This window comes from Prunus persica, chromosome G4 (genome assembly GCF_000346465.2).
Source record: "Prunus persica cultivar Lovell chromosome G4, Prunus_persica_NCBIv2, whole genome shotgun sequence".
Taxonomy (NCBI): domain Eukaryota; kingdom Viridiplantae; phylum Streptophyta; class Magnoliopsida; order Rosales; family Rosaceae; genus Prunus; species Prunus persica.
In genome coordinates, this window is record NC_034012.1 from 3,094,471 (window position 1) to 3,112,860 (window position 18,390).

Sequence of the window (18,390 nt, forward strand, 5' to 3'; positions counted from 1 at the left end):
GTTATTGGGAGCTTCTATCATATCCAAACCCAAGTTGTTTACACACACAGAGCCTACAAGATAGGGTGTCGTTATCAGTCGTTCCCCAATGCACTCTCTCACACAACAAGAAATAATTATTCCTCACATTATGGAGTAGTATAAATCTGGTTAAAGGGAGCTTCAGAAAATCCCTAACCCTAGAAATGGAAATTGGGAGGGCAGGAGAGAGAGTGGCAAGCGCCCATTGAAAATCAAATGGGAAAAGAGCGCCAAATGGACAGTCTTTTGAGCCCCACTTGGGTTGCTTGTGTTGTGTCCACGAGCCCCAAGTGGTTTTAATTATTTAATTAGTTGTTGCCCCTTGTGCTTATGGTTTGACTTGACTTAATCATAATTAGAGCGTGGCTTTTAATAAATAAACAACGATTTCAGGAGTATTAATTAAATAAATTTTCACTAACAAATGCTAATTAATTAATTAACACTGCAGACCTCCTGCACCATTCTTCAAATTAAACCAACATGCGAGAGACAAAAGACTGACAAATGAAATTGAATGTTTGTCAAAACATCCATCCTTGAATTAATGTAAGTCTTTGCACATCCTTCGTATATACTGAGGGGAAAAACAAAAAATCACTACTTATCTCTAGCGTCCTTCAAAAACTTGTTCTTGATTTTATTGAGTGTGGCTACAGCTTCTTTCATACTTATCCTCTCTTCTGGTGATTCTGCACAGCAAGCAAGGGCTAATCGCATAATGGATGATATGCAATCCCTCTTCCGCACATGATCATCATCTTCCTGCTCTGTCCCAATCCCAAGCAAATTGGCATCCACAACTTCATCCATCTTTGCATCGGGTAACAATAGTGAGTTTGCAATCCATTGCTTTAAATTCATTTCACCAACAAACATCTCATCTGTTGGCTTCCTTCTTGTGAATGTTTCCATCACTAGAATACCAAAACTGTACACATCCCCTCTTGTTGAAACTATTCCTTCCATTCCATACTCTGCATGCAATATGTAAATTTTTATATAAGGATGAGAAACTGACAAGCCAGCATTACTCTCAATTAAGGACAAAATATACAAAATCGGAATAGAGATAAACTAGCAACATCACCTGGAGCCATATACCCAATTGTGGCTAGTGTCATGGTTTGGGTCATCGAATCTCCTCCACCCAAGAATTTTGCAATTCCAAAATCAGCAACATGTGTAACCATATCATCATCTAGTAGTATATTGCTGGGCTTCATATCACAATGGACGATAGGTACTGAATAACCATGGTGTAGGTATTCCAATGCTAGTGCAACATCTGCCAATATATTCATCCTTTGTAAGATATTCAAAGAAGAGTTTTGAGAATACAACCACTTCTCGAGGCTCCCATTAGGCATGTATTGCAGTACTAAGGCTTTGAAATCATTCTGACTGCAACAACTGATGATCTTGATAAGATTTCGATGACGAATATTGCTTAGCATTTCACATTCACTATCAAAACTCTTGAAAGCGCCTTCTAGCTGTAAATTGAAAACCTTTACAGCGACATCTATCCCGTCTGAAAGTGTTCCTTTATATACAGAGCCAAAACCTCCAACACCAAGTAAGTTGCTGTCATTGAACCCATTTGTCGCCCTAAAAACTTCCAAGTAGGAAAGCTTTCTCCAAAATGGTTGAGCTAGCAAGGTAGACTCTGTTCCAACATCCAAATTTCTTTTCTTGCGTAGTATCAACATTGATAAAGTGGCCACTAGGAGTGTTGCTGATATGATCCCTGGAATAAGATATTTCAAGTTGGATGTACTAGCTTTCCTTGAACGTGATTCTGCACTAATTTTGCACAGTGGGAGATGGAGTCGGGGTGCACCACAGAGTGCACCATTTGAGACAAATGACTGAGCAGAGAAGTTTTGGAAAGGTCCACCTGTTGGAATTTCTCCTTCGAGTCTGTTGAAAGACAAATTCAGATACTTGAGGTGTACAAGTGCTTGTAAGGACTTCGGAATCTCTCCAGACAGCTTGTTTTCGGATAAATCGAAGAGTTCCAGGCTCAGCAAATTGCCGCACGAACTCGGAATAGAGCCTTCTAAATTATTATTTGCCAACGAAACATTCATCAAATTCTGAAGACCCCCAATGCTACTTGGTATATTACCTGATAAATGGTTACATGATAAATCTATATCTATCACAACTTTCAACTTTCCAATATCTTCCGAGAGAGTTCCAATCAGAGAATTGGATGATAAGTTTATGTGCAAGATATAGGCAAGTCTCCAAAAGCTAGATGGTATAGTGGAATTTAACAAATTGGAGTCTATTGATAGACTTCTTAGAGCTGCTGCTATATTGTCCAAACAGGAAGGTACAGAACCAGAGAGTTGATTACGACCCAAAACTAAGTCACCTAGGTTCTCTAGTTGACAAAGTTGATTTGGGATGCATCCTTGCAATTTGTTATCATTCAAATACAAACCTTGGAGATTCCGTAGCCTTCCCAATGTAGTTGGAATTGATCCACCCAGTTGATTGTATCCCAAGTTCAGCACTGTCAAGTTGCTCAAGTTTCCAATACCACCGGGAATGTTACCCATCATGTTGCACAGGCTTAAATCAAGATATTGAAGTGATGTAGACAGATTCCCAAGGGAAGCAGGAAGCATGGCATTTAATGGATTACTTGGCAAGTGTAATCTCCACAAATTTCTAAGATTGGACAAACAAGAAAAAAAGTTTACTTCAGGAGTAGAAGTATCAATCGTCAAATTATTAAGCTGTAAGTTAAGCCACACAAGGTTTGTTAAGGCACAAAGTGTGGTAGGAATAACACCAGTAAATGAGTTAACAGCCATGTCTAGCTTCGTGAGCTTAGAACCATTGCAGGTAAAATTGGGGATTACTCCACTGAGTTTATTCCATGATACGTAAAGTTCCTGTAGATTTGGAACCCCAAGGCCTATGTTTTCTGGAAGTCTACCTGAGAGCCAATTTCCAGCCAGCGAAATTGTGCTTATTGTGGACATATTGAAGATTGGGGATGGGATAGGGCCATCAAGATTATTATCTGCAAACGACAAATACTCTAATTTTTGAAGAGCACCAATCTCATCTGGTATAGTACCTGCCACAATTAATATCAGCACCCAAGTTTAATTACAGAGCTTTGCATTCTTTGTCTGAATTCGTAGATCTTAAAATCACTCTATATACAGAGTGATGTAATCTAACCACAATTAGTTGAAATGTCAAACTTGAAAAGGACCACTTGTTCCAAACAAATTTAAGAATTGGGCATATATAGGGAAGATGAAATGATATTGTAGATTGAGTGTTTCTAAATTACCTTATTCTGTAAGGAAAATACACACTATACACATGTGAATGTCTTTATGTCGATACAAATGCTACATATTTAATTGTAACCTGTGTTTCATCTCACACTTTACACTTCAGGTTAGATATTGGTCCTCATGTAATATTGAGCGAATTAAACACTTAAATTATAAATTGAGCAGGTTGAGATTGATAGCATGCTTATTAATCATTTGGTCAAGTTAGGCAAGTTATTTGAGCTTAATTTAGTTTGTTTTGATTGTATAGTATGTTCAAGTACTTGAATCTTTCATGATTAGTTATGATTTAAAAATATATCTGCCCCCATTAATTAGTTAAGAAATAGTTGATCATCATAAATCAAATAGGAACAATAGAATACAATATCGAATAGAGTTGATGATACAGGTACCTGTCAAATAGTTTATGCCAAGAAAAATCATCTTTAACTGGGTCAAGTTCCCAAAAGTTTTGGGTATGCTTCCACTGAAATTGTTATACGACAATGACAATACATGCAGCTCTTTGCAATATTGCCATGATTTGGATGGAAGTGGACCATCAAACTGGTTGTAGGACAGCAGCAAAAACTGCATATTTGGAAGACGTTGACATATATTGTCCGGAATAGTACCATTCAAGCTGTTTCCCGATAGACCCAAATAAGTTAAAGAAGACATGTTAAAGACATCCAGAGGAACAGGCCCTTTTAGGGCATTGAATTGCATAGAAAACTTCTGCAGCTCTATGCTTCCGATCTCATTTGGAATTTCTGAAAAATCAACACACATTTATGTATTACACTCGTGAGCCAGCCCTGTATCCTCATACTTTATAGCTTCAATTGGACATGCATGGTTTTCATATCCATATGATGCACTGCAAAAAACCCTCATCATACCTTTGAAATTGTTAAAGTCAAGGTTTATGCTCTTCAGCATTGTTAAGTTCCCTATTTCTCCTGGTATGCTACCTGTGTTAAATATGTATCAGTGTGACAAGAAAAGGAGGAGGAAGGGCCAAAAGAAAAAAAAATAAAAACTAACAGAGATAAGCATATATTATAGACAAGAAGATGTTAAAACGTACGGAATGATCATCAAGAGTTTCAGATAGCTTTTCGGTAAGTACGAACCTGATAGCTGGTTCTTTCTCAGATCAATTGCTTGCAGGGTAGACAAGTTGAAGATAGCAGTGGGTATTGACCCTGAAAACTGATTACCGCTCAAATCAATGAATTGAAGTTTGGGGAAGGACCCAAACCAGGAGGGAATCTCTTCCACGGCGAAGTTGTTGTATGCGCAGCTAATCAACTTCAATCGACGCAAATGAGACAATTCCAGTGGTAAGGAACCATGGAAACTGTTATTTTTAAAGCTCAGCTCAACAAGAAAGGATAGATTGCCTAGGTATGGAGGAATGGTGCCTGTGAGACCCATGTAAGATAGATTTAAGGCTGTAACTCTAAGGTGGTGAGCACCACAAGTAACACCAACCCAGTTGCAAATGGAGGTAGTAGTAGACCAGTTGGCCAAAATGTTTTGAGGGTCATTGGTGATATGGGCTTTGAAAGCAAGAAGAGCAGACTGGTCTGTGGTGAAATTGGTCTGTGCTGCCACAGTTAAGGTAGCCATAGAACAGTAATGTACCAGAAACAAGGTTATCAACAAGAGGAAATAGGTTCTCTCCATAGTGTGCAAGTTGGATAGTTGTATGCAGTTAACTCTCTCTGAAAACTAAGAACAGAGAAGTTCAAAGTATGTTTAATTTCTTCTGATGTGAAAACTTGAATTTATGGATTAAGAGGAGTTGGATACTAAACAAAGAGTAATGGGCCAAAGAGTGGGGCACATGATTGCAAGCTCTTGATCTACCACAACAACTAATGCTTCAAAACACAAGGCAATACTACACAACTATCCGTTTATGTGAAAGATAAACAATATTGCATTTTTCACACACTCATGGTTCCAGAATGACACTAGAAAAATTCACATTTACCGATGAATATAATTGTTAAATGCAAGTGATTCTACAATAAAAAATAAAAAAAAGAGTCACGTGATTGACAAGAGGAAATGACTTCTCTCCTCCATGAGCACCGAAACAGAGAAGTTTCCCTTCCAACTGCAAAGTGTGTTTCCTTTTTCTTTTTTTCGCAATTGAAAATTGATATCATTGAATAATAGTAGTTGCAAACAGAGACAAGTTGGCAATGAGAGTGGGGCACATGATTGCACCGTGAGGGATGGAATCCTTGTCCTAATTATGGACAACATGTGTATAGAATTGAAAGATATTAAATTAGCAAGTACATCACCTGGAGCCATATACCCAACAGTGGCTAGAGTCATGGTTTGGGTAATAGAATCTCCTCCACCCAAGAGTTTTGCAATTCCAAAATCAGCAACGTGTGCAACCATATCATCATCTAGTAGTATATTGCTGGGCTTCATGTCACAGTGCACAATAGGTATTGAATAACCATAGTGTAGGTATTCCACTGCCACCGCAACGTCTATCATTATGTTCAACCTCTGTAAGATATTCAAAGAATAGTTTTGAGAATATAACCACTTGTCCAGGCTCCCATTAGGCATGTAGTTCAGTACCAAGGCTTTGAAATCAAGTTCACTGCAACAGCTGATGATTTTGATAAGGTTTCTATGACGAATATTGCTTAGCATTTGACATTCCCTATCAAAACTCTTGAAATCCCCTTCTAGCTGTAAACTGAAAACCTTTACTGCAACATCTATTCCATCTGAAAGCGTCCCTTTATATACTGAGCCAAAACCCCCACTTCCGAGTAAGTTGTTTTCGTTAAATCCATTCGTGGCCTTTAGAAGTTCTAGGTGTGAAATTCTTTTCCAAAGAAGTTGAGGCAACGAGGTAGCCTCTCCTGCAACTTGCACATTTCTTTTCCTGCGTAGTACAAATATAGATATGGAGGCCACTAGTAGAATTACTGATATGATCCCTGGGATGATATATTTAGCTTTCTTCCAATTTGGTTCAAGTGTAGTATTTTTGCATGGTGGAACATGAAATCGGGGTGCACCACAGAATGCGCTGTTTGAGACAAATGATTGAGCAGAGAAGTTTTGGAATGGTCCACCCGTTGGAATTTCTCCTTGGAGCCGGTTGAAAGACAAATCCAGATACTTGAGAAGTGACAGAGCTTCTAAAGACTTGGGAATCACTCCAGATAGATTGTTTCTGGATAAATTCAAGAGTTGCAGGCTTAGCAAGTCTTGAAATGAACTTGGAATAGGGCCTTCCAAATTATTATTTGCCAAGGAGAGATTAACTAGATCCTGAAGACCGCCAATGGTGCTTGGTATAACACCAGATAAATTGTTATTTGATAAATCTACCTCTACGACAACTTTCAAGTTTCCAATATCTTGTGAGAGAGGTCCAATTAGAGAATTGGATGATAAGTTTACTTGTAAGATATAGGCAAGTCTCCAAAAAGTAGATGGTATTGTGGAACTCAACAAATTGGACCCTAGTGATAGATATCTTAGAGATGCGGCTAGATTACCCAAGCATGAAGGTATAGAACCAGAGAGCTGATTACTAGCCAACTGTAAGTTAACGAGGTTATACAGTTGACAAAGTTGATATGGGATGTAACCTTGCAACTTGTTGTAATTCAAGTTCATACCTTGGAGATTTCCAAGTCTTCCTAATGAAGTTGGAATTGATCCACTCAATTGATTGTTTTCGAGGTCTAAGGATATCAAGCTGCTTAAGTTGCCAAGACCAATGGGAATGTTACCCCTCATGATGCAATTGGGTAATGCAATATATTGAAGTGATGATGTCAAAGAGAAATTCCTAAAGGAATCGTCAAGTCTGACATTTAACGGATTATTTCCCAAGTCTAGTGCTTTCAAATTTTGAAGATTAGCCAAACAAGAGAGAGTGGAAGTGTCAATTGTCAAATTATTCATGTATAAGCCAAGCCACTGAAGATTTATTAAGGCACAGAGCGTCCTCGGGATAAACCCTGTAAATGAGTTGTAGCTCATGGATATCCTGGTGAGCTTAGAAGCATTGGAGAGGTTGGGGATTACTCCGCTGACGTCAGTTGCTCCTATATAAAGGAGTTGAAGGTTTGGAACCCCAAGGCCTATGTTTGCTGGGAGGCTACCCGATAGCTTATTCAGCGTAAGCGAGAGTGCTCTTAGCTTGGAGATATTGAAGATTGAGGATGGGATGAGGCCATTCAGATTATTCTGTTCGATTGACAATAACTCCAAATTTTGAAGATCACCCATCTCATTCGGTATAATGCCTGCCACATATACACGATACAAACCCTTGCATGCTTAACTTTGTAGTCTTAGCAATAGTCCAATTTGTGCTTCATGCTTTTATTCCGACTTGGTGAACCAAATGTTTTATTTGAATGACTTCGATACAACATTTGTTAGGCAACTCAATATATTTTATTCTGGCTATAGTTGAAAATCCAATATTCATTATTAACCAACTATCAAATTATTTTCGTCTGATTACAAACTACGAAATAGTCAAATAATGACATAAATTATATATGCAACAATAAAAAAAATGATAAATCATAGTTGGAATAACAAAATGAAATATCAATTACCTGTCAAATTGTTGACGCCAAGATAAATCTCCCTTAACTGGGTTAAGTTTCCAATTTTTCTGGGTATGCTTCCACTGAAATTGTTTTCCTCCAATGTTAGAAAAAGAAGTTGTGTGCATTGCCATAATTTGGATGGAAGTGGACCAACGCCACGTATGGGGCCTGTCGGCACGCCGGATAACATATGTTATGTGGGACCTAACAATCACAGGGTGGTACTTAGGGTAGTGCGTATAGCACTTCAAACTGACATTCTCTTACTTATCTAAACTAATACTAAAGGTATTCCCATTTTAATGATACCAAACTATAGTAGACTGCAACGTAAATCATAAAAATAATATTATTTCTAGACCAACGATCATTCACATAAACATGAATTTCATAATTTTTATTATTAAAATAATATCTAAAAGTTTCCTATAATAATAATAAACACTCATAAATCTCAATTTAGTCAACACAGCTCAACAACGCTCAAGACCTATCATTAGGGTCATTATAATTCTCCTAGGAAAGTAAAACTACCCTGGAAGACTCACGGTCAACTAAGGGTAAAACTACCCAAACTTGGTCAAACAGGCCCACGGGGCCCACGACCTCTAAATTCTGATCCGAAGGTTCCTATGGCTTTTACAAGGTATAGGACACTCGTCCTGCAAGTTTAGTCCAGATCGGACGGTCAGATCGCTCACGATCGCACGATCTGACGGTTAATATAAACATAAATTTTAAATTATTAAATCGGAACATCTGGGGCTCCGATTTACGATCCGTGAATTCCTACACGATCCTAGAAATGCCTAGATTAACATATATTAAATTTAAGACTATCCAACGGTTCAAACCTATCGAACCCGGATAACGTACAATAGGTGATATCCGTTCGAGACTCAAACGGTATCCAAATTAAAATCTGAGCACACCTACACACTTGTGAGGATTAGGAGATCACTTTAGGACCTAGACCCGGTCCATTTTCATGGCCCACGCGCAGGCAGCAAGTGGGTGCCTTGAGTAATTTTCGACGGCCGGAAAAACTTCAAACCGCCGGCCAAGCTTCCTAACCTAGTTGTAACATCCCATTTGGAACCACTTTTGTTCTTGGACATACCCCGAAAAATGGCCGAAAGTGGCCGGAATAGCAATCCAAAAACCGGCTGATTTTCAATTTGAAAATCGACCCATCAACCCTCAAAATTAATGAAATCATACCCAACCATCAGCTAGAACACATTAAAAGGATGAGAAAGCATACTTAGATCGACGAAAATGAGAAAGCACCACAAGTAACGCCAACCCAGTTGCGTTGCAGGCGGAGGTGGTGGTTGACCAGTTGACCAAGATGTTGTGAGGGTCACTGGTGATATGGGATCTCAGAGCAAGAAGAGCGGCCTGGTCCGTGGTGATGTTGGTTTGTGTTGCATCTGTGCCGATAGTTAATTCAGCCATATATAGAGAACTGAACTGCAGCACCAGCAAGAACGTGATTGACAAGAGGAAATGACTTCTCTCCTCCATGAGCACCGAAAACAGAGAAGTTTCCCTTCCAACTGCAAAGTGTGTTTCCTTTTTCTTTTTTTCGCAATTGAAAATTGAAATCATTGAATAATAGTAGTTGCAAACAGAGACAAGTTGGCAATGAGAGTGGGGCACATGATTGCACCGTGAGGGATGGAATCCTTGTCCTAAAGGCATCTGTTTCCGAGACGGCACGGCGTTTCCCCTATGCAACGACGAAGACTTAGGAAGAATTGACGATATGGCATCCTCTTTCTGCACATCTTCTTCACAAATTAATGTACGGGAACTTTACAACCACAGATAAAACGCCCATGTGTCCCAACCAATGCTTTACGCTCTTAGGCCACCAGCTTCCAAACCCCATTTCTAAAAGTTGAATCCATTTTTGGACAAAATGATTATTTGAAAAATTGGTGAAAATCTGAATACGAACAGACATGTATATTGTAAAAAGAAAATAAGCATACGGCTCTGGTCCAAACAACCCTCAAATATAGCACTACACTTATGGTACAAATTGCTGATCACCTCTATGTAAGTCCCATATACATTAGATGGTACAAATAGTATTATTATTTCTATAAAGACATTAATCATAGCAAGTAGTAAGGTATATTGCAATCACGGCTAAAACTCATTGAGCAAGTATCCCGACATTAAATTTAAGTTTAATAAATATATGGGTTTCAGAGAGATTGGCGAAGAATTTAATTATCAAGTTAGCTCCTTTTGTGATTTGAAAGGAATTGAAACTGACCTTAGAAAAGCCAACGGCCTTGTGAGAATTTGGCGTGGTTCACTCCAATTAATATTGTAGGACTTTGTCAGAATTTGGTGGCTAAACTCCAACATTGTAGATACCTCTAAAAAAGCAGAAAAATTTATATAAAACGGAGATAGCATTGTTTTGCTATTCTCAACTAATTACAAACTGCCACATGAAAAAGTTATTATGAATGACATCATGATTGGCCGAAAATAGCAAAATAGTGTTATCCCCGTTTTACATAAATGTTTCTCCTAAAAGAGACTTAATAGAAGCAATCCTAAGATACCATGTTAGTCAATGAGAACATCTAAGAAGAAAATAAACCAAAATTGCTGATTCTGATTAGAAAAGAACAAAACTTAAGGGCACGTTTGTTTAGGAAGATTTGGATTTGAGAGTCCAAGTCCAAATCTTTATGTTTAGGACAAGTTTCATGGAGTTGATTTGAATTTAGATAAAGTCTAGTGTGAATTTGAGAATCTGTAATACCAAATAATACATTAATGAAACGACATTTTAAAAAAAATATCACGATTACGGGCATTGGACCTCAAGGACATGTTTAGTAGGCCTCATTGGATTGGACTAGTGTTTTGTGCTTGTGGTGGGTGGTATTTCTTCATTGAGTTTGTATTTCTTCATTTTTTGCTTCAAAAGTATCTAGTTATTCAGGCTCAATGACATCCAAGTCATTCTGCTTTAGGTTTTGGGCAACTACCTCCAAACGGAAGGATCCAAACCGAAAAGATGTTTACTTCCCTTGATCAGTTAATTAAGGTAAGCAACTCAAGGTTTGTCAGGGAAGAAGATTTATTATATGGAAGATCTTGCATGTCTGTCCGATGGGGTTGATGTGTTTGGTATAACACATTCAGTTTTTGGTCTAGTCATTTGTCAATTCTTGGCATAGGGAAGGCAGCAGTGGAGCTCCCAAGACCCTCCTCTGATACCATACACCAAGTAAGTAAGAAGCTCTGAATTTCTTTATCATGACTTGTTCCATCTATATAATATTTTGTCTTTAAAATTCAAATTTACCAAAACAAAGCCACATGACTCAATTGGATCAAAGTGTCATAGGAAGGATGGGACCCATTAATTAAAGCGCTGAACAAGAGGGCTGTTTATTTGAGCAGCAGCAGCAGCAGAATCCCTCAAAAACTTTGTCTTGATTTTCTTGAGTGTGGCTACAGCTTCTTCCATATTTATCCTCTCTTCAGGCGATTCTGCACAGCAAGCAAGGGCTAATCTCATAATGGATGATAAGCAATCCCTTTTCCTCACATGATCATCATCTTCCTGCTGTGTGCAAAGCAAACTGGCATCCACAACTTCATCTATCATTGCATCTGGCAAAACCAGTGAGTTTGCAATCCATTGCTTTAAATTCATTTCACCAACAAACATCTCATATGTTGGCTTCCTTCTTGTGAATGTTTCCATCACTAGAATTCCAAAACTGTATACATCCCCTCTTATTGAAACCATTCCTTCCAATCCATACTCTGCATTATGAATTATGCATATATGTGTGAAATATATTCATGTGTATAAATAAGGACAGCACGTATAGAATTGAAAGATATTAAATTAGCAAGTACATCACCTGGAGCCATATACCCAACGGTGGCTAGAGTCATGGTTTGGGTAATAGAATCTCCTCCACCCAAGAGTTTTGCAATTCCAAAATCAGCAACATGTGCAACCATATCATCATCTAGTAGTATATTGTTGGGCTTTAAATCACAGTGGACAATAGGTACTGAATAACCATGATGAAGGTATTCCACTGCCACCGCAACGTCTATCATTATGTTCATCCTCTGTAAGATATTCAAAGAATAGTCTTGAGAGTACAACCACTTCTCGAGGCTCCCGTTTGGCATGTAATTCAATACCAAGGCTTTGAAATCAAGTTCACTGCAACAGCTGATGATTTTGATAAGGTTTCTATGACGAATATTGCTTAGCATTTCACATTCCCTATCAAAACTCCTGAAAGCCCCTTCTAGCTGTAAACTGAAAACCTTTACTGCAACGTCTATTCCATCTGAAAGCGTCCCTTTATATACTGAGCCAAAACCCCCACTTCCGAGTAAGTTGTTTTCGTTAAATCCATTTGTGGCCCTTAGAAGTTCTTGGTGTGAAATTCTTCTCCAAAGAAGTTGAGGCAACGAGGTAGCCTCTCCTGCAACTTCCACATTTCTTTTCCTGCGTAGTACAAACATAGATATGGAGGCCACTAGGAGAATTACTGATATAATCCCTGGGATGATATATTTAGCTTTCTTCCAATTTGGTTCAAGTGTAGTATTTTTGCATGGTGGAAAATGAAGTCGGGGTGCACCACAAAGTGCGTTGTTTGAGACAAATGATTGAGCATTGAAGTTTTGGAATGGTCCACCTGTTGGAATTTCTCCTTGGAGCCTGTTGAAAGACAAATCCAGATGCTTGAGAAGTGACAGAGCTTCTAAAGACTTGGGAATCACTCCAGATAGATTGTTTCTGGATAAATTCAAGAGTTGCAGGCTTAGCAAGTAGTGAAAAGAACTTGGAATAGGGCCTTCCAAATTATTATTTGCCAAGGATAGATTAACGAGATCCCGAAGAGTGCCAATGGTGCTTGGTATAACACCAGATAAATGGTTATTTGATAAATCTACCTCTAGGACAACTTTCAAGTTTCCAATATCTTGTGAGAGAGGTCCAATTAGAGAATTGGATGATAAGTTTACATGCAAGATATAGGTCAGTCTCCAGAGAGTAGATGGTATTGTGGAACTCAACGAATTGGACTCCAGTAATAGACTTCTTAGAGATGGGGCTAGATTACCCAAGCAGGAAGGTATAGAACCAGAGAGCTGATTACTACCCAAATATAAGTAAGCTAGGTTATCTAGTTGACAAAGTTGATATGGGATGTAGCCTTGCAACTTGTTACCACCCAAATTCAATCCTTGGAGATCCCCAAGTCTTCCCACTGAAGTTGGAATTGATCCACTGAATTGATTGTCTCCCAGTTCTAAGGCTACCAAGCTGCTCAAGTTGCCAATACCAATGGGAATGTTACCCCTCATGATGCAATTGTGTAATGAAATATATTGAAGTGATGATGTCAAAGAGAAATTCCTAAAGGAATCGTCAAGTCTGACATTTAACGGATTATTTCCCAAGTCTAGTGCTTTCAAATTTTGAAGATTAGCCAAACAAGAGAGAGTGGAAGTGTCAATTGTCAAATCATTCATGTATAAGCCAAGCCACTGAAGATTTATTAAGGCACAGAGCGTCCTCGGGATAAACCCCGTAAATGAGTTGTAGCTCATGGATATCCTGGTGAGCTTAGAAGCATTGGAGAGGTTGGGGATTACTCCGCTGACGTCTGTTGCTCCTATATAAAGGAGTTGAAGGTTTGGAACCCCAAGGCCTATGTTTGCTGGGAGGCTACCCGATAGCTTATTCAGCGTAAGCGAGAGTGCTCTTAGCTTGGAGATGTTGAAGATTGAGGATGGGATGAGGCCATTCAGATTATTCTGTTCGATTGACAATAACTCCAAATTTTGAAGATCACCCATCTCATTTGGTATAATGCCTGCCACATATACACGATACAAACCCTTGCATGTTTAACTTTGTAGTCTTAGCAATAGTCCAAAATGTAATATACTCTTTTGTGCTTCATGCTTTTATTCCGACTTGGTGAACCAAATGTTTTATTTGAATGACTTCGATACAACATTTGTTAGGCAACTCAATATATTTTATTCTGGCTATAGTTGAAAATCCAATATTCATTATTAACCACCTATCAAATTATTTTCGTCTGATTACAAACTACGAAATAGTCAAATAATGACATAAATTATATATGCAACAACAAAAAAATGATAAATCATAGTTGGAATAACAAAATGAAATATCAATTACCTGTCAAATTGTTGACGCCAAGATAAATCTCCCTTAACTGGGTTAAGTTTCCAATTTTTCTGGGTATGCTTCCACTGAAATTGTTTTCCTCCAATGATAGAAAAAGAAGTTGTGTGCATTGCCATAATTTGGATGGAAGTGGACCATCAAACTGGTTGAGACCCAGATCCAGCTCCTGAAGACTAGGAAGCTGCTGGCATATATTGTCAGGAAGACTACCACTCAAGTTGTTTCCATGTAGATTCAAATTAGTCAAAGAAGACATGTTGAAAACACCCAGAGGAACATGCCCTTTTAGGGCATTTGACTGAACATATAACTTCTCCAACTCATCTAAAGAGCCGATCTCGTTTGGAATTTCTGAACAATCAACATGATATATATTAAACTCGTGATTTATGCATATATGCACAACAACAAAGGCCCGGTCATATATATAACTAGATCATGCACTTATATGAAATGATTAGGCCGTGTATGCATCAAGGCAAGACAACAAATATATACCGTTGAACTTGTTGTAGCTCAGGTTTATCTCCTTGAGCATTGTTAAGTTCCTTATTTCTCTTGGTACACTTCCTGTTATGTATGCCAAAGACACATAAAACAAGATGGTAAAACGTAATGATCAATCAACAGTAGATTCTTAGATCGTTTGTTGATACATAAGCGTACCTGATAGTTGGTTATTGCTTAGATTAATTACTTGTAGTGTAGATAAGTTGAAGATAATCGCCGGTATAGAACCTGAAAACTGATTGCCACACAAATCGATACTTTGAAGTTTGGGGAAGGACCCAAACCACAATGGAATGGATCCCATAAAATTGTTGTATCTGAAGCTAATCAACTTCAATCGACGCAAATAAGCCAATTCCTGGGGCAAGGTGCCTTGGAAACTGTTGTTTATGAAGAGCAACTCAACGAGAAACGAGAGGTTGCCCAAGTGCGGTGGAATGGTGCCTGTGAGACCCATGTACGAGAGATTCAATGATGCTACTCTGAGGTGACGAGCACCACAAGTAACGCCAACCCAATTGCAAACGGATGTGGTGGTTGACCAGTTGAACAAGATGTTGTGAGGGTAACTAGTGATATGGGATTTGAGAGCAAGAAGAGCAGACTGGTCCGTGGTGATGTTGGTTTGTGCTACCCCAACTGTGCCTACAGAACTGTACTGCAGTACGAGCAAAAACGTGATTGACAAGAGGAAACCAATTCTCTCCATGAGCACGGAAAACAGAGAAGTTCCTTCCAAATTCAAAATGTTTTTCCTTTCCGATTGAAAACTTGAAATCATTGAATAATTATTAGTCGCAGATAGCATTGCGACAGAACAAGTTGCCAAAGAGTGGGGCATATGATTGCACTCTCGGGGAAGAAATTCGCAACTAGCCAAATGCAACGACTTGTGATGAAGGAAGAATGGACAGTTGGGAATCTTCACAAATGTACAACAACTTGCTATACATATTTGTCTCTATTTTGGGTAAGGACCCGAAACATGATGGAAGGGTTCCCATAAACATAAAGTTGTTGAATCTGAAGTTAATTATTTTCAACCGACGGCACTGAGACAATTCATGGGGCAAGTTACCATGGAATGGATGGAAACTGTTATTCTGTGAATTGCAACTTAACAAGAAAAGAGATATTGCCTAGGTGTAATTTAAGGGCGTATTCAATAAAGATTTTAATGAATTTTAAAATAGCTGGTTGGATTCTACAGATTTTATTTGACTTTCATAAATTCCATATATACTTTGTTTGAATTTCATAAGAATTTTAATGAAATTTATTTGTTTGATAGATTTTTATAAACTTTTATAAATTCAAAATAGTGGTGAGTCATCATGTTTGATGTTGGTTGTGATAGTAAAGACGGTGATGATAGTGGGGTTAGTAGAGGCATTAAGGGTGGTGGATAGAGTGGTGGTACTGATCATGTCAAGTGGTGACGGCAACAGTGGTGATGGTGATGGTGATGGTGGTGGTTGAGGTAGCGGCAGTGGCGGCCGTGGTGGTTCAATCAATGCTTTACACTTCCGGGCCATCTACCTCCCAACCCAGTAGCTTTGCGCACACAAACAGCCCACAAGATACTTCGGCCTGATGGGCCTGACTATTTATAACCCTACTCGTCTCTTTCGATTATGGTCAAAGCCCAGCATCAACTCAGCTCTCAACCGTGACACGTGGTGCTGTCTGGACCGTGTGATTGAGTTACCGTACGGGCACTACAGTAGGTTCCTCAGTAGCTGTAGAGCAGAGGCTTGCAGAGTTCAGAAGACGACCGAACCAAGTTTTTCAGTTTGACCAAAATCCAAATACTATTGCTCCACTGACCACCGACGCTACAATTATACACTAACCCAACTTTCTTCCCATTATTATTATTATTAAGTGATCACTTTCTAAGAAACTAATTAGTAATTATAAAAAATCTTATTTTGCCAACACATGAAAACAAATAATTTTGTATCTGGTCTGGTCACAATCATTACCATCATGAAAGTTATTATTGTATTTTTGTAACCTTCACAACAGGTTTTTTATTTTCCAAATAAATAATAAGGACGATAATATTAATAATTGAATAAAAAGAATACTAACAGCTTTTTAGAAAGGGAAATATACATTAAATTATTAGAAAATCATACTCATATGTAATAGTGGTCAAAACAGTGCTTTATGGATAGACATTACTAGACCAGGGCAGTCTCAGACAAAATCATTAGGCACACCCTTTTCACACCTTGGCTAATGGCTGGGCTAGTTGTAAAGACAAATGTTCAGGGGCTGGTGACCTGAAGAAAGTAGATTTTATGCTTTCAAGGTAAAATTCAAATTTATATTCTTTTTATTTGACCAAAGATTTTATACGAGTTCGAATTTGAGATCACGGATCTGCAAACCAATACTATTTTTTACCCAACTAAACTCCATCGATCACACTGTCTTCCGGGAGTGATTACATATCAGTAAGAAGTATTATTTTAAGACCTTCAAAAGAAAAGGGTATATTATTTTAGTTTTTAACTTTTTTCTTTCGGCTAATCAAGAAGCAAAGGCAATATGATTATGTAATGCTTTTGTGGGGTTAAATGGGGAAAAATGCAGAGGCTGATAGATGAAGATGAGTCAAAGAATAATAAAATATACAAGTTCATATAAATGGTCAATGTATGCAGTCTTTGAAGACTGAGAAAAGGACAATGTTACCTTCAAAATAAATCAAGGGCTCTTTCAACTTTGTGACTCACTCTTCTCTCATTATTCTTCTTCCAATTTTATATTGGTTCCTTCACAGCTAACCCTTTCAACTGCCAAATCCAAAAACAGGCTTGACCTTCATGGCATAAATGGAGTTCAACTGTGTAACCCTACTACCCTGGTTGGCATTGGACCACATAGCAATCCTGCAATTCTTATTGTCGGATAAACATAAACTTAGCTACTTCAAAAGTTCATGGATATGAAGTTTTATATTAAAAATATTAAAAAGTTTTTGACTTGCATAAAGCTTTTGATAATTTTCACTTGTTTGATGTTATGGTTTACTCTAAAATTTGATTGCATTAAGCTCTTGATCTACCACAACAACTAATGCTTCAAAACACAAGGCAATACTACACAACTATTCGTTTATGTGAAAGATAAACAATATTGCATTTTTCACACAATCATGGTTTCAGAATGACACTAGAAAAATTCATATTTACCAATGAATATTATTGTTAGATGCAAGTGATTCTACAATTAAAAATAAAAAAAAGAGTCACGTGATGAGAGATAATGACCAGTCACAATGTATAATCGAAATATCTAAATTTGATAATAATGAGTTTAGCGTTTAGAAAACATAGGTCAATTAAAGTATAGAAAACAAGGAAAAGTGGCTAAGAATTGACAACAACCACATGATAAGGAAAATTCACATTCAACCAATAAGTATTTAGCAAGAAAAAGTAGTAAAGACATATTGTTGGAATTTTGAGAGTACTTAGCAATTTCAATGAAGTTGATTTTGTCAAGTCATAGATTTTATTTCCTATTTGTTAATTTTCTTATGTTTTAAAAGATTATTAAAACATCAAAGTATGACTAATTTGTGTCACTTATTGAAATTATAGTGGTTTGTTTTTCTCTGTCTCTTAATAAAATTTGGATTTTATACATATATAACGGCATGATTCAGAAGAGTTTTACCATCTATAAT

At 37.8% G+C, this 18,390-nt stretch overlaps 3 protein-coding genes across 5 annotated transcripts; all 3 read right to left on the reverse strand.

Moving 5' to 3' along the window:
- On the reverse strand, window positions 513-5,045 carry LOC18781198 (probable LRR receptor-like serine/threonine-protein kinase At3g47570). The gene is made up of 5 exons (XM_020562090.1): window positions 4,466-5,045; window positions 4,232-4,303; window positions 3,743-4,102; window positions 1,112-3,118; window positions 513-998 (listed from the first exon to the last, which is right to left on the reverse strand). The coding sequence occupies exons 1-5, from the start codon at window positions 5,019-5,021 to the stop codon at window positions 622-624; spliced, it is 3,372 nt and encodes a 1,123-aa protein (XP_020417679.1). The 5' UTR covers window positions 5,022-5,045; the 3' UTR covers window positions 513-621.
- Window positions 4,985-9,923, reverse strand: LOC109948567 (receptor kinase-like protein Xa21). Of its 3 annotated transcripts, XM_020562094.1 has the most exons (4): window positions 9,213-9,923; window positions 7,955-8,028; window positions 5,651-7,633; window positions 4,985-5,066 (listed from the first exon to the last, which is right to left on the reverse strand). In XM_020562094.1, exons 1-4 carry the CDS (start codon window positions 9,650-9,652, stop codon window positions 5,050-5,052), a joined length of 2,514 nt encoding a protein of 837 aa, XP_020417683.1. In that variant the 5' UTR covers window positions 9,653-9,923; the 3' UTR covers window positions 4,985-5,049. The 3 variants fall into 3 exon arrangements, with proteins under 3 accessions (XP_020417683.1, XP_020417682.1, XP_020417684.1); XM_020562093.1 differs by lacking the exon at window positions 4,985-5,066 and having other exon boundaries at window positions 5,371-7,633; XM_020562095.1 differs by lacking the exon at window positions 4,985-5,066 and having other exon boundaries at window positions 5,371-7,633; window positions 7,955-8,152; window positions 9,213-9,293.
- LOC18780477 (putative receptor-like protein kinase At3g47110) lies at window positions 10,997-15,538 on the reverse strand. The gene is made up of 5 exons (XM_020562089.1): window positions 14,847-15,538; window positions 14,679-14,750; window positions 14,172-14,531; window positions 11,854-13,836; window positions 10,997-11,752 (listed from the first exon to the last, which is right to left on the reverse strand). Exons 1-5 carry the CDS (start codon window positions 15,529-15,531, stop codon window positions 11,343-11,345), a joined length of 3,510 nt encoding a protein of 1,169 aa, XP_020417678.1. The 5' UTR covers window positions 15,532-15,538; the 3' UTR covers window positions 10,997-11,342.